This window comes from Poecilia latipinna, unplaced genomic scaffold, assembly GCF_001443285.1.
Source record: "Poecilia latipinna isolate Pla-1442-1.1 unplaced genomic scaffold, P_latipinna-1.0 Scaffold751, whole genome shotgun sequence".
NCBI classification, from domain to species: Eukaryota; Metazoa; Chordata; class Actinopteri; order Cyprinodontiformes; family Poeciliidae; genus Poecilia; species Poecilia latipinna.
The window spans coordinates 22,982-45,307 of record NW_015113367.1 but is presented as its reverse complement, the minus strand read 5'-3'; the positions used below and the strand labels follow the sequence as shown (position 1 = coordinate 45,307).

The 22,326-nt window shown below is 38.0% G+C and overlaps 1 protein-coding gene across 1 annotated transcript; it reads right to left on the bottom strand.

Annotated features, from left to right (window-relative positions):
- Positions 1-414: 414 nt before the first annotated feature.
- LOC106955587 (alpha-1,6-mannosylglycoprotein 6-beta-N-acetylglucosaminyltransferase B-like) lies at positions 415-19,683 on the bottom strand. The gene is made up of 18 exons (XM_015045850.1): positions 19,289-19,683; positions 18,900-18,948; positions 18,301-18,419; positions 15,435-15,561; positions 14,025-14,176; positions 11,620-11,684; positions 10,453-10,626; positions 10,193-10,363; positions 9,108-9,277; positions 8,373-8,504; positions 8,122-8,255; positions 6,414-6,547; positions 5,608-5,763; positions 5,368-5,514; positions 4,288-4,404; positions 4,077-4,151; positions 2,868-3,028; positions 415-1,632 (listed from the first exon to the last, which is right to left on the bottom strand). Exons 1-18 carry the CDS (start codon positions 19,470-19,472, stop codon positions 1,464-1,466), a joined length of 2,436 nt encoding a protein of 811 aa, XP_014901336.1. The 5' UTR covers positions 19,473-19,683; the 3' UTR covers positions 415-1,463.
- Positions 19,684-22,326: the final 2,643 nt, after the last annotated feature.

Sequence of the window (22,326 nt, the reverse complement as noted above, 5' to 3'; positions counted from 1 at the left end):
CAGCCAAGCCCTGCTCGTTACCTAGCAACCCAAGTGGAACTGAAGCACATTTGGTCAGCTAGTTTCACTGCTATATGCACGTTCTGGGGGTGAGAGACACGGACTTTAAGTTTTATCGCGATATTTTGTGGCACTATGGCGATAACGATAAAACATCACGATAATAACTATTTCTTATGTCATTTTTTGGTCATTGTATGTCTGATACTGTTTGTCGCAGCACATCCTGGCCAGAAACTGCTCCTCGAAAAGCATTCCTACTTTTAATCCGCTTCTTTAGGCCAGCAGTCACATAAGTGTGATCTGTATCACTGAACTGCAGCTCAATCATATTCAGATTTATTGATATTTATTTATCCTTTCATTGCAAAAACAGTGAAGAAAATAATAAAACAATCCCAACAATATGGGCAGTTTCAGGGGGTTTTAGGAATCATTATTTAGAATTTATTATGACAATAAATCAAAATTTTTATCATGAGAAATTTATCACAATAAATGATAAACAATACAATTAAATCCACAACCCAAGCGCTGTACAATGGCTGCTGCTTTGATTTGACCTACGGTTTAGGCTGCATTCACACCAGCCTAAACTGTAGGTTTAAACCGTTTAATTCGCTTTAATCCAACACCAGTCTGCTTGCTTAGAAAGTCTGGTTGGTTTGGGGAGATGTGAGCGTAAACCCAGAGTCAAACTCTGGTCCGCCTACAAACCTCGGGCTCAGTTCGGTTGAAGTGAACTCTGGTGCGGTTCAAATGCAGATGTAAAGAGAAATTCTCCAACTGCTAAAATCTGATGCCACTCCATTTTTGTTTACATTTTGTAAAGAAGGAAGTTGTGCTCAGTGTCTTTCTCAGAGGTGTTTGTGTCGTTTGCTTCAGTGGTTCTTGGTGCAGCGCCACCCCTGGCCAGGAGAGGAACAGGTTTACCCAAGGATTTGGCTGGTTTGAGTCAGTGGAGTAAATGAGAACCAAAAAGGTAACAAATGTTGCAATTTTGGTCCCAAATCGGACCAAGTAAAAACCACTTACTGCATTCTTGTTGGTTGCGCAGGAGGCTCTACTTCTACTTTTCAAAGAGGTATGGTTGTACAACTGCACATCTGTTTGCAGCCATTACCGAGTTGGGGGCGTGGCCAGGCGCAGCTTATTTGGAATTAAAGCGACAGAGACCTAAAACATCTCATAATAGGCAGAACTGACCAGATTAAAATCTCATTAAGAATAATTTTGGGGGAAGAAATGTAATGAACATGTTTTTAAAACTTATAGAAAACTTACATACATTGATTAAAAATCTGCTTCCTGAGTATCAACAACAACTGTACAACCCTTTTCCTGATTCGGTCACATCCAGCCTCCAGGTAGATACTAATATAAATTCTCTAAATCTTTGTCAGAATTCCCTTTGGCTGATGATTTTTCCTGAGTTCTTCCAAAGTCCTAATCAAAGCCCACGCTTATTCATGGTGGCTTCTGCAGGGACATAGTCTGCGATGTGACGAGTCCAATCCGGCACAGCTGAACAGCAGAGGCTCCTGCTGAAGGCCGCACAGCCGCCCCCAAGGGCTGTAAGACGGAAACAAATGATTGACCTCCTGCACCGTGCTGGAGCAGCCTAGTCCAATCCTGAGAAACAAACAAAGGTTCCTGAGTATTTCTGCTCCATCCTGATTTCTTTCATCGTCAGCTGCTTGCCGACAATGACTAGCATTGGTTTTAGCTGTTAAGTTGTCAACATAACGTGCTAAATCTTAAATATATGCATGATTTATAAAAGAAAAATGGATACTGTGCTTTGCTACTGATTGTCAACACGACGACAACAAGAAAAGGTCAGGAGAAGGTTTTCATTTTAAGATTAAGTGACGGAGAGGGAAGTAGGTCAGTGATGCTAGCTTGACTGTGACAGGAACATTTAGATGTGCTGCAGAATTCGGTGTGTTTCGGTTTGGTTAAAAAAATAAAAAATAAAGACGACTCATCAGTAGAGCGGATATTTAAATTAGCTGAACAACTGACTAGCTGTGTTAGCTTAGCTAATAGCAGCGGTAACTAATCAGCCATCGCTGTGTTAGCTTAGCTAATAGCAGCGGTAACTAATCAGCCATCGCCGTGTTAGCTTTGCTAATAGCAGCGGTAACTAATCAGCTAAGCTAACACAGCTAAGCTGTGTTAGCTTAGCTAATAGCAGCGGTAACTAATCTATCATAGCGATCACTTATTAATAATTGCAAAATAACCATCAAGTCTAAAAACTGAGTGCTCTGTTCTTTGTGTGGGAAATGTTTGAGTTTTTTTTGGTGTTGAATCCTGAAACATAAAGTGGTGATGCTGTCAGTTGCTATGGCAACTGGTCTGGGTGTAGCGTAGCAGACACAGAAAGTGAGATAAAAAGTGGTTTTGAGTTGTTCTTCAATGGTTTTTCTGCATTATTCTCCCTGTGCTGTGCCACACAGCAGTTAATTGATACCTTCATCTCCAGGTTTCATTTCGTTAATGGTTCTATGCTCTGCTGCAGATGGCGAGGAAAAGAATCGTCTTGTGTTGTCTGGATGTAAACAACATGCATCGTGTCTGTAGTTGCGCAAATTGAAACTACGAAGAAACATGCCAATTTTGAACAAAACTCACGTTTTTTGATTAAATAGTTTTTTTTCTCTACGATGATGCAACTCCGGCTCCAGAACCTCGACGCCATCAGTTCACTGTTACCCTTATTACAAATAAAAAGTCTCCATCTCCTGTTGTGTAGTTTTATATCATTCTCAAATTGCAGTTTGGGGGCCGCCCAAATTCAGTCAAAGGGCCACAAATGGCCCCCCAGCCGCAGTTTGGACACCCCATGCAGTGAAACTCGTCACCTGGTGAACGTGTCGGGGGTGTTGAGGCGGTGAAAGAGAGCCGGGTCACAGGTGAGGGCGGAGCGCCAACACACATCCACGCAGGACTGACCCAGTGGACCCAGAAGAACAGTCAGAACCGGTTCTGGGTCCCACACAGCCGTGGAGTTACCACAGAAGTTCTGACGATGAGAGAACAGGAGCACTGAGTCGTTTCAACAAGATCTAGTCGATATTCAGTTCTTTTGCCGTTAACATTTGCTAATTCAAGCACTTTCAAGGTCAGTTTTCAAACTTTTCCAGAACCAAATTTTGAGATAAAAATAATACACATGAACTAAAAAAAAACTGTTTCAATTAATTTATTACTGTTATTAATAAAGCCTTGCGATAAGATTTGGAGGTGAACTAAAATAAAACAAAATGTTAAGTTTCGAAATGTCTGGTCTGAGAAAAAAAATTATAATTTAACTGAAGATTTAAATACCTAAATTTAACATATTAAATACAAAAAACGTTATTTAAATTACAAAGAACAAAAAGTCAGTGAGAAATTAGGAATAATAAATATTCATTACATTAAAATCCAAACAAATGCTGTTAAGCTAAATAACTTTCCCGTTCAAATTAAACGTTTAAATATAAAAGGAAAAGTCACAAAAATATTTTCTAAAAAATGTTTTCTGCTGAGTTTTCTGGCTTTTAGCAAATACAAATAATTTTGGTACTTCTGTCAGATTTAAAATAAAACTAAAAAAATTAAATAAAATTACAAGATAAAGTCATAATATTCAGATTTTACTCTCAAAATATGAAGCTATTACTATGACTTTATTCAATATTATTTCAACTTTATCCACATAATTTTATCTTAATTTTATTTTTTCTTAGCATGATCCTAATACTTCGATTTACTTTTGGACAGCAAGAAGAAAAAAGTCTGTCTTTTTATTTACTGTATGAAAATATCTGGTTTCTACTGTAATTAATGTTTCAAAATGTGCAAAATGCTTTTAATCAAACATTAAATTGTAAACTTTCTATTACAAAACAGTGCAGAACAAATAAATACTTGACAGGATTTTATACAGAAATAAATCCAGTTTTCAAGAGTTTCAGCACCGTTTGAACTCCGTAATAAGAAAGCTAAAACTGACCTAAAATTGTTGATTTCTAACAACAAAACCCTGAATTTCCAGGTAAATGAGGGAATTTTGGTTGTTTCTGTACCTGCTGAGTGACATAACGCCGCATTCGCTCCAACATTCCCACACAGGTGAACTCTGGAGGCGTGAAAGGCCTCACCTGGAAAAACAGGTAAACATGTTTACCTGGACCAACACAAAAACAGGCCAGGAAACTCAGAGGTTACTGGTTGTTCATTCATAATGAACCGTTTAGCTGCTGAACTCTAATGTTTGTTCAGTGAACTCTTTGTTACCTGTGTTTTTAGGATCGACTCGACTGCCTCCCTCACGTCCGTCCCGTTGGTCACATCCACAGTCCAAACGAACGGTTTACCGACGAAACGCTCCGCATACGGGTGCTGTGAAGTAATCTGGCATTCAAAGTTATTCACCGTTTTTACCAGAACATCCAAACTAATTCATGTCTACAGTTTAAAAATCTTTTTTCTTTTGGGTTTTCTGAAGTGTTTAAAATAACATAATCAAATATAATTTAGTTTTCTCAGCAAGCTCTTATTTTGAAAATTTTGGCATCAAATTAAAGAAAATGAGGATGGAACATAAGATAATTAGATTTTTTTTTGTTCATCACCAGAATTTTTTTCTTGCACTAAACATTGTATAAACGTTTTATAAATATTATAAATAAGTTTAAAATAAGTTTTTGTTTCATCTCCCAAAATTTTTAGATTTTAAAAAATAAATTTTATTATTGTTTTTTTTTTGTTTGTTTTTTTTTGTTAATGAAATGATGATGAAATAATAACAAATTGTTATATTTGACTCAAACTGAAGTTTATTTTTTGGAAATCCAATGCATTAAAGAAGAAATTTAGGCACATTTTACTGGAGTTTAAAGGGGCACATAGTTCCATTTCATAGCACAAATAAGTAACTGTAATAACTTATAAAAACAGTATATATGTCAAATATGACTGAAATAAAGTGACTTTGTGTTTTAATGCATTGAAATTGGGCCTGTGTCTCTTTCTGAAACTCCGCCTTCAGGAAGTCATCACAACATTTCTCCTCCATTATGCCTTTAACAACATTTTTCTCCAATAACGAGCTCAGATGTTTCAGTGGGTGTTTGCTAATTGCTGCTGGCTAGTCTGAAGGAGCTGAGGGGGAGGAGCTTAGCCTCAAAAGTGGAGCCAAGTCTACCTTTGCATTTTTAAAAGTTTAATGGTTGCCATGGAGATTAAAGGATTAAAGCATGAAAGAGTCAAAGTAAAACTCCAGGTTTGTTTTATAACATGAAGTTAAGAAAAGTGGATTTTACACGATTCTGCCCCTTTAAGAAGTTTAGTTTTTCCTCTGGGTTTTTGAGCTACCTGTCTCGTTGTGGGCTTGCCTTTGTAGAAGCCGTCGTTGTGGGACGAGTGTGGCGGGTCAAACCGCGGCTGGAGGAACATGCAGCCCAGAGCGACGGCCTCAACCGGAGCCGGACCCTCGTAGGGAAACCCGAGACCCACAAACACCTGCAGGGGGCAGCAACACTCCTGCACTGGTGTTTTTTGATTTTACAAATACTATTTGCATGGAATATGTGTTTTTTTTTCCTTTTATCTGACCTTTGCTCTGCGGAGAAGCTGCAGGAAGTTTTCCTGAGTCAAAAGTCCATGGTTTTTGATGAAACTGGGAAGACTGGAGGCGCGTCCTGGAGGCTGGTAGACTGTGGCATGGATCTCCAGTTTCTGGCTGATCACCTCCAGATAATCAGATTTACCCTGCAGAAATTCAGATTTTCCCTCCAGATAATCAAATTTAACAAACAAAACACTTTGTCTTTCACAGCAGCCATTGTACCACTATAAAACCAGCTGATCGAAAGGGATGCAGCTTGAGTTGCTAGGCAACAGCGCAGTGCCTGTTAATATGACTTAACAGTCCGGAGGTTTTTGAAAAGGCTCATTTTCCAGACACCAAAAACGTTAACTTACTACCAGAAAATGACTTTTAAGCCCAAATGAAAGTACAAAAATGTGTAAAATATGAAATTCCCCTTTAAATATTATTTTATCAGTCAAATCAATCAGGTTTTATGTATATAGTATCAAATTACTTGAGTGTTTAATATTTAATATTAGTAGTACTCACTGAATGCAGAGAAATTTCAAATATTGCAATTATTAGTTACTTGACAACAGAATTAGAGCCTCAGGAAACATTTTCAGGTGTTTTCCATTGATTAGCTCTTAACTTTTTCACAGTTTTAAAATTTTTCAGAAAAATCTAATGCTTGGCTTTCATCATCTCCGAGCCTTAATTATCAAAAAATACAAGACCTTCACTTTCTGGAATGCAGGACAAGAAAATTATAGATTTTTCCCATAAATCCCCTGAATATTAGTGTAAAAACAACCATGAATCCTCTTACCTGCCACATATATTCCTGTTTGCCGTAGATGACTGCTATGTTGTCTTTCTTGTAGCTTTCTGGCTGGAACTCGTCTTTTGTCTTTACCGCATCTTCACCAACGAAGCCCAGGAAGGAATTATCGGGAGTATGAGCTGAAGATGGCAGGAAACAGTCGCTGCGTTTCCGTCAAAAATGCGTGAAAAACTTTGTCAACATCCCGCTAAAACCGAAAAAACACAACTTCGTAATTGCGGTGCTTCTGTTAAATAAAAGACGCCTTTGAAATCACACGTTAATAAGCTTGTTTACGCGATAAGTCATAAAAAAACATCCTCTAACTACTTCCTGTTGTTTTCTTCTTCGTGGCTTGCGCCAGTGTCAACATCCGGGTTTGGAACACGTGACTCGCCTGTCTATTGTAACAGGCTAACTTCGATACGGACAAAAAAACTCATCATCCTTTTTTACATTCAACCGAACAATTTCAAATTTAGCAACTCATTGACAGACAAAATAAATTTTCTATAACTAAATAAATTCAGGCAGGAAAGTGTTAATTTTTACCAGGCCAACAGTTTCTTCACTAATTTCACAGAAAAGCGACATTTATATTGGAATCTATTTACCAACAAGTCGACTTCTGAAAAGTAATTATTTGGATATTTCTTGCATTTACTCGCTTTGAACTCGGTGCTTAAAAACCAAAACAACAAGAATAAAAATGTTAAACAAAAAGCATAAAAAAATAATCTGAAATCCGTTTTGGCCGCTGTTAGTGACAGTGTTTACTGCGACATCAAGCGAAGGAGAGTTTAAATTGATAATCTGTTGAAGCTGCAGCATTAATCATCTGTCAGCAGGGAAAGGAGCCTTGAATCGGAGCGCAGGCTGTTTGGACAGGCAGGCGCTGGAGATGAGTATTTACTTTACACAGAGTTCGCCAGGAATGGTAGGAGGAAATCCTGCCAAAACTGTCTGCATCCATCCAAAACTAAATTTCCTGCTGGATCTTTTTTAACTCCACTTATCCCCAACACCTGTCAGGGTCAAAGGTTGTTATGGAGCGAAAAAAGAAAGGGGAAACTTTGGTTTTCTGATTCTGTTGATCTTTTTCTGGTTTTAGTTGTTTTTTTGTCATCACTGTGTGTCTTCTTTCTTTTTCTTTCACATCCTTAACAAGCAGCTTTCTCTCTTCCCGCTCTGCAGGATAAATAAGCAAAACGCTCCAGTTTGACATATGAGGAGGCTCTCCTGCTTCCAGCTCGTCTCCATCCTCTGGCAGGTCGGGAATGATGACGGGCAGAAGTGTTGGGATGAAAGTTTTCAGTGAGGAAGATAAATAGACGAAGAGCCCTTGTAAAAGTATTTATGTTCCTTAAATGTTTTGCATTTTGTAGCGTCAATGTGTTTAATATTAACTTTAAGACCATCAAAAAGTTGTGGACAGTTGCACTGTAGAAAGAAAACAATGTTTCTTGTTAATAATAAAATTACTGGTGAGATAACAAGAGAGAACAGGAGGAAAAAATTAATGAAGGCAAAGCTAAGGGTGCTAAATGTTTTCAAAGTTAGCAAAAGAGCTAAAGTAAAAATTAGCTCCACTGTTAGCATATTAGCGAACTTCCTACAGCTTTCCTTTAACAATGGATTTCTTCTTGTCAGTCCTTAATAAAAGCCACAGCGTGTGAGTGTTTGGCCATCATTTGTCTCAGAGATGCTAACTTACGGAACATGGTCATATACTGCCGAGGTTGGAGCCCCCAGCTGCCCCACAGGGTTTTATATCCATGAAGATGTGCATAACTGGCCAGGTTAAAGGCCGGCTCTGTGCCGAATGAATCCAGGATCCTGAAACGACACCTAGCATGGTACATGAGCAGTTATTTATACTTCAAAACCAACTTCAAACACATCACACACCAAAACACTAACATGCTGCTAATGTCTAATTGTGTGCTGAGACAACTGGGATCATACTGGTAATGCTGGAAAGCCAGTCCCATAGCTCTGTGGAGGTGAGCAAGCCCATGGTAGTCTGTATAGATGAGGTCAAAGGTGAGAGGTCTCTGGATTGGACAGCTGCCCTGACCTGGAGCTGCACCTATCAGTCTGGACGAGTCACAGCAAAGGAACGACACCAGTAATGTGTAGTTCTGACATTTTCTGCAGCCAAAAGTTAAAAAATACAAGCAAGATTAGAAGAAACAAAAAGCCGTGTACTGCAACACTAGCTGTCATGATGTGGAAAAGCAATTTATTAAAAAAGTCTAAAACGTGAAGCAGACAACGTTCTTGTTGCCAACAGCACAAACACAAATATGCTAGACAAAGAATCAAAAAATGACTGCAGAGAATAATGTTGTGTTTTTTAATCAGATGAATCTGCGAGGCCCTCCTTATGTTTCAAATCTACAGAGGATCACATTAAAATAAATATAAATACTAAATACAGTCATAAAAACAAAGTTTTGGCAAAAGGCACTGATGGGAACCGCTAGCTAAAAAGTTAGTTGTGCTAACCCTGTAGCATTAATCGTAATCATTAGTTCTGCTAAAGTACCACACCAACATGCTTTTCAGCTGAAGCTAATGCTGAAGCTAATGCTAACTTCAACCATTTTGATACTAATTAGCTCCAATTTTAGCTCATTTTCTCAAGTGGTGGGCGCTAACTACAGGAAGATGATCATGTAGTGTTTGCAGAGGTGTGACCTGTGTAGTTGACGCTGTGAGGTGCTGAAGGTCAGGTTGTGTCCCAGGATGGTCAGGCAGGCGCTCAGGTCGGCCCACTGGACCAGTTCTCCAAGAGGCCCGCCTCGGTCCACCATCGCTTCAAAACGCTGACCAGCCTCTCCAGCCAGAGCGCCGAGATAAAGCAGCACCTACAGAAAGGAATATTCATGGTATCAAAGATCCATCTGCACTGTTACGGTTAATCCTACTGTGTTTTAAAGATGTTCTGTGTGTTGAAGGACCACATTGGTTTTAGCTGCTAAATCTTAAATGTACGTCTGATAAATAGAAGAAGAAACGTACACAGTTCTTTACTACTAACTGTCAACAATTAGTAGTAATAATAAGGTCTAAGACTGGGATTTGAAGTTTTAATTACAAAAATAGTAAGGAAGGCAGAGGGAAGTAGGTCAGTTATGCTAGCTTGACTCTGACAACTTAACATGTAGATGTGCTGCAGAATTTGCTGCACTGCTGTGTTAGCTTAGTGGTTGATGAGCTAATAGCAGTGTAGCTCATCAACCACTGCTGTGTTAGCTTAGTGGTTGATGAGCTAATAGCAGTGTAGCTCATCAACCACTGCTGTGTTAGCCTAGCTATTAGCAGTGTAGCTAATCTACCACAACGATCAGTTATTAATAATCACAAAATAAACATCAAGCCTGAAAATAGTAACGGCCTGAATGTTTTGTTCTGTATGTGGGAAATGTTTGAGTGTTTTTTTTTTTTTGTTGAATCCTGATACACTAGTGGAGCTGTTGTCAGTCAGTTGCTATGGCAACGAGTCTGCGTGTAGCGTAGCCGACATAGAGAGCGAGAAAAAGAAAGGATGTGGGTGACTTTGAGTTGCTCTTAACGGGTTTCCTGCGTTATTTTCCCGTTTGCTGTGGCGCACCGCGCTACATGAATACTGTCTGCAGGTTTCGTTTAGTTAACCGAGTCGCTCCAGCGCGGCAGCCGCTTACTGGATGGTGAGTTAAAGAATCGCCTTTTTTTGTCCTCCGGCGTTGTGCGCATGTGCTAAAAATGTCCGCCCTTATCCGAGGTTTTGAGGAAAACTGCACCTTCATCTGCGGTGAGGCCGTCTTGCTCCGGTACGGCTTCATTCCTCTCCCGGCCCAAATCCAACTTCCAGACATCCTCTCCACTCTGGACCGGATGAACTTCACCACCGGACTGCTGCTGCTGCTGCTGATCGCCTCATAGAGCGGACTGAGGGAGTCCCGAATGAAGGCCTGCGAATCTCCAAACCAAAACACTCCAAAAATCCTCCACATCTCCTGTGAATCTGCAAACTGAATCATAGCTGCTCTGATAGAAATACCTGCTTCGTATAAGAAGGAGTTTTGTGACGCCATGATGCTGCTGTGTGGTCCCGCCCAGGTTGGGTTGGGCAAAAGTCTTCCACCTGGCTCAAATACACCAAAATGGAGCAGGTGGAGCCATCCACCCCGTAAAAGGCGTAACAGGGGTCCGACTGCCACCGCGCCCTGAGGAACTGACACATACATTAAAAAGGCTGAATTAACATGTTTGCCTTTTGTTTTTACAAGCAAATATTAAAGACAACTGAAACTAGCGATTATTTAAATCATTTGATAAAGAACTGTATCAGCTTTTATCTGGATTGTTTCACATATTTCTGCAACGAGGGGAAATTCTCTCTGTGAGGATTTTATGTAAAAGTGAAAGCTGCCGAAAGCAAAACATGCAGCATGATGTGGGAATATTCCTGTTCAGGAAGGACTGGGAAGTTGGTCAGATTTCATGGAAGATGGAAACTAAAGTGGGTTGTCCAACAGTACAACTAAATATTTAGCTCCAAGCAAAATAGTTGGTTAACAAGCTAAATACTTTGTTTCAAATTAAATATTTACCTCAAACTAAATATTTAGTCCCAAAAATAAATATTTAGTTGGCCAGTAAAATATTTAGCTTCAATCTAAGTATGTAGTTTGGAGATAAATATTTCATTTGTAAACTAAATAACTGCCATTAGACTAAACATTTGGTTTGAAGCTAAATATTTAACTTTTTAACTATTTTTTTTCTACCAAGTTAAACATTTAGCCAAAAACTAAACTATAAATTTAGTTATGAACTAAATATTTAGCTCACTGCATATTTAGGGAGCTGAATATTTAGTTTATTTAGTTCACTACTTAACTTGTTAATTAAATGTTGAGTTTGAATCTTTGACATTCACAGATGAATAACTACTTTATAGTTGCAGTGAGAAACGCTTTGAGTGAAAAGTGTTTTATAAATTCAGTGCAGCAAATCTTTCCAGATTTAAAAAAGATTAAAAACCATTTGTTCACATTTCACTTTGTGTTGATCTGCCACATAAAATCCCAATAAAAATCATGGCTGTAATGTGACAAACTGTAAAAACTGTGTTATTATGGTTGTCCAAACTTCAAAATTATAAAATAAACACTTTTACTGCAACATTCTGCACATGCAGCGTAAATGTTTCACAGCCTCTCACCTCCACCTTCTCCGCACACACTGGGTAAGCCGGATCTGTCGGCACCTCACACTTCCCATCAGGTCCTGCAGGAGAGACGGGAACAAAAGCAACATTGTGCGACTGCTTTAACTTTGATAAACAACGTCCTGAATGAGCAGCGCATTAGAGCTGCCATGTCTGTGACTGGCATCAGAGCCGCTTTCCCGTAAACCGCCCAGCATCTCCAGCCAACGTCAATCAACACACACACACACACACACACACACCTGAGCCACCTGCTTCTTACCAAACATTCCCATTTACACTGGGAGCCGCAGCCAAAACACACAACTGTGTAAAGAAACGTCTTAAAACTACAGAAAAAACGATAAGAAAACCAGCGGTGGGACGTTCCTTCCTGCAGAAACAAAAGTACGAGCAGACGAGCTGGTGAAAGGAATCCTGGGTAATCTGGTGGGTTTTTTGCTTTTTATGGGTGTGAGGTAATGTGAGCTGGATGCAGGTTTCTGCTCTGACGCTCATATTAATCAGAATAAAACTACACTTTAGTTAAAGGAGCAAAACTTCAACATGTTTTTACTCAAGTAAAAGTAAAAAGTTTCCATCCGAGAAGAAAGACTGAAAAAGCATTTGGTAAAAACTCGACTGAAGTAACTGGTCAAAACATCAATATTTACATCACTACATGTAACTAATGAAGACAAAGCTATGTGGAAACGTTGGTATTTTAAGGATGAAAATAGAAATAAGTAATATAAGTAAGGTAAATATAAAATAAGTATTAGCAAAAAAATATTTTCTTATTGTGGCCCTAGAAAATAAAACAAAAGAAACATTTTCCAAATAAATTTTTTCCAATATAAAACATGAAACTTTAACAAAAACAAACAATTTGTTTGTTTTTAATTCAGTGGGTAGAAAATCCAGAAGTTTTACTCAAGTAAAAGTATAAAGAAGGACTAGTAAAAATACTCCTCAAGGTACAAATAAACATAATTAATTACGACCAAACTCTGGGTCTCAGCAGGGCAGCAGATGTTTGGTTAAACTTGTTTCCGCTTTGGGACTTTTTAAACGTCTATTTCAGGGTTTCATCTTAAAAAGCCACCTGGGTCCACTGACCTTTGACCCTCGTTCACAGGCGGTGGCGAACCTGTCCGCAGGCTGTAAAGTGAGTTTTCTTTGGGTTTAAACCTGCTGCTGAGACGTTTACAGTTATTGAAAAACAGACTCATTTTCTCAGCTGAAACACTTTAAATAACAATTTAACTACAAAAAGTTTCAGAAAACGTTTCCGTCTCGGATCAGCTTCAGTCTGGATCGATCAGATTGTCTTAAACCAGCAACTGTTTTAAAATTCCATTAATCTGAATTTTTATTTAATCACAAAAGTCTTTTCGAAGCATTATTAGAAATACATTAAAATATGCAAACAAAATGTAATGATGTTGTTTTTCTGTAGAGGATTTGAACTTTAAAACTTTACCACTGGAGGAGTTTTAAATAGAAAATGTTTGGATTTCTGTGCAGCTTTGGCTCCATCTCTGCTCTGAATAATTAGTTTTTTCAGTAAACTGAGTCTTTCTGTCTACTCCAGTTAACGATAAATGAGCCAAGTGTTTTATCAGATTAATCGTTTTGATTAATCAGAAGGAGAGAAAATTATTTTCTTGTAATTGGTTTGGGAACTTTGTGCTTTTCATTATTTTCCACCAGCATCCTGAAATGCATCCATTCTCTTTCTGCAAAGGTTTTGCTTTTCAAACTTAATAACATAAATAAAATGGTGGATCTTTAAAAATAACACTTTTTCTTATTGTAGGTATTTGTTTGGTTAGCTGTTAGCTGGGCTGCATTTTATTTATATTAGTAATAAAAGTGAATTGAATATAAACAGACACTTTATCAATTATTGCTTATAAAAATGTAAAATAAAAATTCCTCTATGTAACCATTGCTGCTCTGTTTTGCTTTAGTTTGTCACATAAACTCAGAATAAATCGGAGAGTGTTTTTTATAAAGTCACAAAAAGTTGAAGTGGTTTAAATACTTTTCAGGACATATTTTCCTTCATTTCAGGATGAATTTTAATGTGAATTTTCACAGAAATAAGCTAGATTTTAAAATTTCCTTCTTAAAATGTTTCAGAAACGAAAAGTTCTGGTTATAAATGAAACCTAAACTTAATTTATGCTTTCTACATTTTTAGATTTTACATCTGAAAAGTATTTATGAGTAAATAAATGCACTTTATTTGCTGAGATTCTGACCAGTAGAAGTAAACACTAAGGAGATGAATGAATGAATGAATGAATGAATGAATGAATGAATGAATGAATGAATGAATGAATGAATGAATGAAGTGTTTCCTAAATAATGCATTAATCATCAGAACAAATCAAATCTAACGGATGGCCTCAGACCTGTGCTGTTATAGGGTCTGATGTAAATGTGTGGAGTGGAAGCCTGATGGTGATGATGATGATGATGAAGGGCGAGCTGGTCGAGCCTCTGAGACACTTTCTGCAGCTCCCTCTCCACCAGCTGGGCCAATCCCTGCTGGTCTTCTCTGAAGCTGGAAGACAGACAGGAACAGTCGATAGTTACGTAAGTGGCACAGATGGTGAGTTTTTGTTGCTTCGTTTGCTTGTTTAGGTTTCAACTGCCTTTAAAAACAATCAAAACGCTTAAAAAACATAAAGTTCAGGTTTTCTGGCGTCTGGAAAATGAGCCACCTCCCAATTAGAGCCAAATTTGACTGGCACTTAGCAACCGTTACCTAGCAACCCTTGCTAGGTAACCTAACAACTCTAGTGGAGCTGTACAATGGCTGCTGGAAAAAAACAAGTGTTTTGTTTTTGACTTATCATCCAGAAACCACTTGCTGCATTGTTGTTGCTTGTGCAGGAGGCTCCGCTTCTGCTTTTCCAAGATGTACGGTTGTATAATTGCCCATTTGCAAATTTAAACTATAACTAAATCCCAAACTAACTTTCTTTTTATGCAGATAAATTGTCTAAATTAATCCTTATCTATATATTTCCATGCAGCTTGTGGTATTTTCATGAAAATTAGCTTAATTCCGTCTCAGTGCTGCCCTCTTCAGGTTGAATAGTGGCTACTGCAGGTGGATTTTCCAATTGGTTACAATGGAAAAGTTTGGTTGATGATGACACTCTCATCAACACCCTCCTGACAGAACTGATTATTCACATGTTGTCACCATTAAAACCTCCAATCACAGAAAAAGTCACCATAATTGTGGCTTTATTCAGAAAAAGTGACTAAATTAAGCAACAAGTTGGCGTCTTTTGCCCTGTTACTCACCCAGACGCTTGGCCACGCCCCTTTGTGTCTGTTGGCTCCGCCCACTTTGGAGTTTTTCCAAATTTGTCTGGGGGCGGAGCTTCTGTTCCACAATGACTGAATTAAACTTTAAAAAGTTAAACAACGAAGCCCTGTTTACCGTGACTGAACGTCTCACTTTGGAAATCAGGTTTTATCAATAAGAGAAACGTATTTTCAGCGAGTCAGATGTAATTCTGACGGGTGAACACCGGAGGCAGCACCTCGTTTCCTAATCGGCTTTAACTTTTGACAACTTCACATGGATTTATAAAATGAAGTTAGCAGGTCATTCTGTGACATGTAAAACAGTAAAAAAAATAGTTTTGTGATAAAATAAAATAAAAAATCAAGCTAATTCACACCTTTCTCTCCATAATAGCAGAACTTTCACTACAAAATTTGAAAACAAACAGCAAAAACTAGTGCTGCACAGGATTAAACACAACAAGTTCTTTCAAAGTGCTTTTCTTTGAGGGGAAACGTACCTCTGCAGCAGTAAACTGAGGTCATTCCTGCTCGTCTGGGTTTTATCTCTCTTACTGCTCAGTTTCTGCACCTGAGCGTTCAAGGCCTCCAGCCGAACAGCCAGCATGTGGAAGCGAAAATCATCGCCTGGAATATGAAGAACAGACAGACAGTTGTCCCATTTAATGCCACACACTCCTTCAAAAGCACTTCCAGTTAAAACCAGTTAACGTACAAGTACCTTTTAAGCAAATATGAAATTGTTTTAAATCAATAATCCTAGTTCCACTGGCAGATTATTTAACTTATAACAATATTTTTTTACCAGTAATATGGGGAAAATCTGCCAATGGACAAGTAGTTTCTTTTTACTAATATTAATAAATTATTTACTTAAAACAAGCTCCTATAATTTGCTGAAAAATTAGTTTTGTCTAAGATATTTGCACTAGAATTAGACCAAAAATACTTGGTGAAATTTTGTGTTTTTGCAGTGTAACTGCTGCTCCTTTTAATAGATTCTACAGATTCACTGAAAAACACAAAATCTTACAGAGTATTTTAGGTCTAATTCTGGCATAAATGTCTTAATGCAGTTGAAATGAGACAAAGCAAAGTTACAAGTAACTTTTCATCAAAATATAGGAGCTTCAAAGTTCGTTTTGTCTTATTTCAAATGTATTAAAATATCTGCACTGGAAGCTAGACCAAAAATACTTGGTAAGATTTTGTGTTTTTGCATTGAAGTCATGTTGACAATTTTTCAGTGAAATAAATAATTTCAAAAACCAAAGTTAAGTTAAAAATCTGTTTGTAATTTCTCACAGAGACAGAATGAAAAGTGGACATTTGGTGATAAATTGGAGCTCATTCATCAATGTCTTTTCTGTAGCAGTTTTTCCTTCATGTGTCGCCTGAAATTTCCAACAAACCTGTTTCTGACAGGCTCTTTGTACACAAGTTGAGGTGGGCAACTCAAAGCACGAAGCTGTTGTGGCCGAAGAGCGGCGGTGGGTTCCACTGTCTCTCAGAAACAAATTTCGTCGAATAGGACCGGAAAAAGACGGGAATGTTTGGATCAAGTATCATTTTCCAGGGATTGTGAGTCACTAGTGGCCACCATGTTTCAGTTTCTCACACAAGCCATTTTGTTTGTTCAAATGTTAAGTCCGTCGTGTTTTAAATGTTCCGAAAATAGCGCGCACGCTAAATGCACAAAATCTAACCGAGTGCTTTTGTTTAGTTTCTGGTGCAAATATCTTCGCTCACTTGAAATGAGACGAAACTAATTTAGAAGAAAATTTTCAGTAAGAAATATGAACTCATTGTAAGTCACAAATCCTTAATATTGATGAAAAAGTTCTAGTTTCACTTCCATATTCCACTTACAAAAATGTCTTATTAGTGAAATAATCTGCCAGTGGAACTAGAACTGGTTGCTAGGCAACAGGCTGGGCTTGGCTAGGGTTGCTAGGTAACGGCGTCAGAGGAACTAGACATTTTTCATCAAGATTAAGGAATTATTAACTTAAAACAAGCTGCTATATGTTGCTGAAAAGTTACTTTAAGTTAGTTTTGTCTTATTTAAAGTGTACTAAAATATTTCCAATAGAAACTAGACCAATAAAATACTTGGTTAGATTTTGTGTTTTTGCAGTGTGGAGATCTATGTTACACACAATTAATCTCCTTAAATCAATTAAATTTATTTTCTTTTTTTAGGGTTAGGGTAAATTATTCTTTGGTAATTATATTTTAGTCTGCACAGTTCTGCCTATTTTGCTGTTTTAGGGCCTCCATCACTTTAGATCCAAATAATCTGCTGCTGGCTACACAGTCCAGCTCAACATTTCCAAACAGATGCGCAATTATAAAACCGTACATTTGAAAATACTAGGTGATCTAATATTGAAAATATTTGAAAAGCCAAAGTGGAGTCTCCTGCACAACCAGCTAGAATGCAGCAAGTGGTTTCTGGAAAGTGAGTCAACACAAAACATTCTGTCTTTTCCAGCAGCCATTGTACAGCACATACAGCGGTAAAACCAGCTGACCAAATGTGTCGGAATTCTGCTTGGTTGCTAGGTAACGGGTGGAATTCTGCTGGGGTTGCTAGGTAACAGCACAGTGCCTGCTGATTTGTGACATTACGTTAAAAGGTTTTTGAAATGTTTTCCAGACACCAAAAAACATGAACTTATTGCCATAAAACTGCTGAGGTTTTTTTTTTTAAGTGCTTGGTCTGTTTTTATAAACAAATGGAAGTACAAAAATGTACAAAATATGAATTGTATATAAAAGTTCCCCTTTAATAAAACCGATTAATTTCCACAGTAACAGGTTTCCATTTAAACTGTTAAATTAATGAACCAGATTTGGACGTGAGAAACGCCTCACTGTGATCAAAAACGTCCTCATTACTCCAGAAACTGATTTCTCTGTTTCAAAAACAAAGCTCTTCATCATTCACGCTTTTCCTCGTTGCAGAAACAGCTCAGCAACACAACAGTATTTTGGTTTAGAGCCGACCACAAACCCACAGCCGTCAGGCGAAGGAGGATAAATGAGCGTCAGGACCCACCGCGAACTGTGTACAAATCTTCACCTAACACTTCGGAGAACCGGTTTTAATCCCTGAACCTCCACATGTCTCTTCCTTTCTCACGTGTTTGGATAATTTGATTCCTTCCCGTTTAAAAATACATCAAACATTTCATATTGTATGTTTAAAGAGTCTCAGCTGCAAATCCAAATTTTCTGCTCACTGATCTTGGCTTGTGTGTGTGTGTGTGTGTGTGTGTGTGTGTGTGTGTGTGTGTGTGTGTGTGTGTGTGTGTGCGTGCGTGCGTGCGTGCGTGCGTGTGTGTGTATGTGTGTGTGTATTACTCTTCTCGTCAGGTGTCTTCCCAGCAGCAGTTTCACTCCTGGTCATCTCAGGAAGCACCCAGAGGCCCTGCAGCAACAGGGTGGCCACAGACACACACAGGCAGAGCACCAAGCAGCCACTAGAGGGCGCAGCACAAACTCAAAATGAGAGAAGAAAAATATTGACACACCTCCTTGATTTTTCACATTTGGTCCGAATACAAAATAAAATCATGTGCTGTGTATTGAGGTTTGTTTACTTATGTGGATTTTGACATAGATTGATAGAATTAGAATTCTAAGTTTAAAGTCAAAATTTTGACATTACCACTGGAAATCAAATCTACCTTTAGGAATAAATAAAATAATCTGAGTTAATAACAGAAATCTAAGAAAAAAGTCGGAATTTGAGAAAAAAAAAATTAGCCAGTATTTTATTTATTTTTTATTTTTTGGCTTGAATCCTGTTCCGTAAAAACAGATGAGGTCCAAAGACCTTAACAGATCTAAAAAAAAAAATAAAAATTTGCTAAACACAACTTTGAGAAGACTAGAGATCTTAATAGGATCCAATTGTATCTTTTGCCATTATTCTGGTCGTGCTCAGAGAAACGACTCACCTTCGAGGCCGCAGAGCGACACGCATCGCGTCCTGTTTCCAGAATCGCTCTGCCAAAACAACAAAAGAAACTCTGAGTTCATCCTACCGAGTATCCTGTTATGTCTGAGGCTGAGGGCCACTGGCCTGTTTTTGGATTCACACAGTTTTACCCTCCATTAAACTTTCCTGTTGCTTCCCAGATTACACAAAACTGATCAGTGTTTCCATGAATTGCGGTTCAAGCGAGCAGCTTTCTGTTTGTCAGAGATGCTGAACACAAACAATTTTCTCTGTCATCAGTCCGTTCTTCTAAGACTGAAATAGCAAAACAGAGACACACACACACACACACACGCACGCACGCACGCACACACACACGCATGCATACATACACACACATACACTCACCTCCTTGAGTCTTTGTCCAAGAAATTCTGTCGGTACAAAACCACACAGAAACAAAACGAACAGAAACAAATCTGTGTCTGGGAATCTTCTTCTTCTTCTTCTTTTTAAATCTTTTTTTACTCCGTCTTTGGCCCTGCCTTTTCTCTAACCCATAGCCTATGAGAGGGCATCCTATGGTTTCCATGGTAACCGCGCTCCCCTTCAGTGGAAACAATACCCAGAGTGGCACTTAGGTCTTTCAGGGAAACAATGGAGCCCACGCCAGTGGACGACAGCGTCTTTCAGTCTCTGTACTGAGACGAAAGGCTCGGCCGCTTATTAAAATGGAGACTTTGGCTCTTCATGAAGCAATGAAACAGAAAGCAAGACGACAACAAAACAAGAAATACTCAAAAAATGTCAAGCTGAAATTCTGACTTAGGTAAAAGCTGGAATCTACAGTGACAAGTTTTTCACTTATTTCTTATGTTTTGATCTGATTGTGGTGACTAGACAAGAAAATAGGTTATTAAACCCTTTTTTGCATATGTATAAAAACATACTTACAGCATGTAGCATGATGTCAAAACTTTTATTTTACATATTAATTTATCCACTTATCATCTTATAACATGAATAATACAAACAACTAAATCCACAAACAGTTAACCCATTAATTTCAATTTAATTTTAATTAGAGTAGATTAACAATCATTATTTCTCTAAATTTCAGGAAAAAACAAAAACTAGCAAAAAATATAAATTGTTATAAATCCGGAAGTTTCGCACATGCGCACAATGCTGGATGACAAAAGGGATTCTTTTCTTGTTGCGCTAACGCGGTATTACGTTAACAAAATGAAACCTGGAGATGTAGGTATTATTAATTTAGCATAGTTCGCCACCGCATAGGAAAATAACGTAGTAAAAAACCTTGAAGAATCTCTCAAAACCACTCGTATTCGTTGTTTTTCTCGCCATCTGTATGAGCTATGCTACATGCAGACTCGTTGCCGTAGCAACTGACTGTAACAGCTACATATGTATCAATAGTCAACACTTTTTTGTTGTTGTTTTTTTAAAGGCAAATATTTCCCACACAAAGTCAGAGCATTCAGTCCTTTACAGTTTTATGTTTTTAGGCTTGGTGTTTAGATTTTAGCTTCTATTAGTAAATCTGACATATTGGTGGTTAATTAGCTAATTTAATCACCTGCTGTACTGATGGTCTATCAGAGTTAGTGTGTGGGTCGCCTTAAAAAAAAACTGAACCAAACACCGAATTCCCTGCACATCTAAATGTTATTCTAGGTTGTCAAAGTCAAGCTAGCATAACTGACCTACTTCTCCCTCACTATTTTTTTTAATATTTAAACTTTTTACTGACATGTGAAATGTGAAACCCTTGAATCTCTAGTTGTCATAGTGTTGATAATTAATAACAAAGCCTTGAATACCTTTTTCTTTTATACATCACGTGTACATTAAAGATTTAGCACATTATGTTGACAAGTCCACAGCTAAAATCGATGCTAGCCATCTTCGACTAGCTGCGTTTTGCCGTTGTTCTGTCAGATCAGCATATGTTGTCAGATAGTCATACGCTTAGCTCAGACATGTATCCGCTGTCATTACCATATGATTTTATTTAATCAGCAACATATAATCATACGTAGATCATCATAGACTTTGTTATGAACAGCTGTATGGCATCCTGACTTAGCGGTTAAGTAGGTTAATGAGTTTTACACGGGCGTGTGTTGTAGTTGACAGCAACTGCAGTCAGACTTGCTTTAAATACACTTTGAAACCACGACAACCCATGTACATCTATGTAGTTATCACATTATAAACAATTTAATGACTTATTTTCGTCATAACGTGTTGCGTATGTGGAACTGACAATTCCGTTGACGGTCGGGCTTCCTAATGCGCATGCGCGGGCATGCGTACTAACTGCATGTATTCTATCCTGACCATAGACATAATATAAGAGTAGACCCCGCATTGGCCGCTCCGGCGCAGGAAATACGGCGGCCATCTTGGAGCGGTATACCCTCCTACTTTGCTCAATCAAAACAGCAGAAGATGCCTCAGCACTGAGGGATATTGTTGTTCGGATCTATGTATTATTGATGTGAGGGCTCCACAGACAACATTTCACAAGTAAGATTGACATATTATTGTGTATATATTGTGATTAGAATATTACTTTACTGTATTTATGTCCACCGGCAAGATACCAGCTAATATTAGCTACAGTGCTTGGTGTAATATGGGTTCAGCCCCGCTATGAAGGCTAACTGAGATTCTGTACATCTAAAAAAATTAATTATTCTCTAACATTGACTTAGATTATCTGACACAAGGGCCTATATTAGAAATGAAACGCATATTATAAAACTTATATTATGTGTTATAACATTCACCGGCAAAGTTTACACAGGTGGTAAAGACTATTATTTATATTCTTTCACTCTGTCAAAAGTAAGTAAATAGTTGTTTGAATATGGTTTCCAGTAACAAAAAAGTGTGTTGTGACCGATTATGCTAAACACATAACGCTGAGTGGAGTGGTGTACCGCTCCAAGATGGCCGCCCTAAATCTCGTCAGCGACAATAGGCGAGAGCGGTCCATGAGGGTCTATCCTTATGTCTATGATCCTGACCGCGTATGGCTATCTGACTGAACACTCGTTCGGAAGGAAACTGGGGGCGGGATCGTGACGTCATGTTGCAACGTCTCTATATTTATTTTTATAAAATAAATAATAATTATGCATCAGAATAAATGCTGAATACAAATGGATGTTAGTTTTTAGATTTTTTTTTATGAAAAATGTGCATCATCGTCACAACTATATAACAACACATTGGAGTTTTCAGATCAAAAATTGAAATAAATAACACTTCCACCAAAACAGAATATTTTTAGATTTTGTTTTGACTCTGGGTTCTTGACGTGCCATCTCCAAAGTTAAGTAATTGGGTTTCAAAACTTTCTCATTTCTCCTAAATATCTTATATTTACTGAGTTTCCTCTCCATGACAAACTCTAA

Excerpts from the sequence above, each read along its gene's own strand:
- LOC106955587 (XM_015045850.1), bottom strand. The coding sequence starts at position 19,472 with ATGGAAACCATAGGATGCCCTCTCATAGGCTATGGGTTAGAGAAAAGG. Across the intron at positions 14,177-15,434 it reads CTCAGTTTACTGCTGCAGAG|CTTCAGAGAAGACCAGCAGG; the intron begins GTACGTTTCCCC and ends TCTGTCTTCCAG. Across the intron at positions 10,364-10,452 it reads CTCCTTCTTATACGAAGCAG|GCCTTCATTCGGGACTCCCT; the intron begins GTATTTCTATCA and ends GGAGATTCGCAG.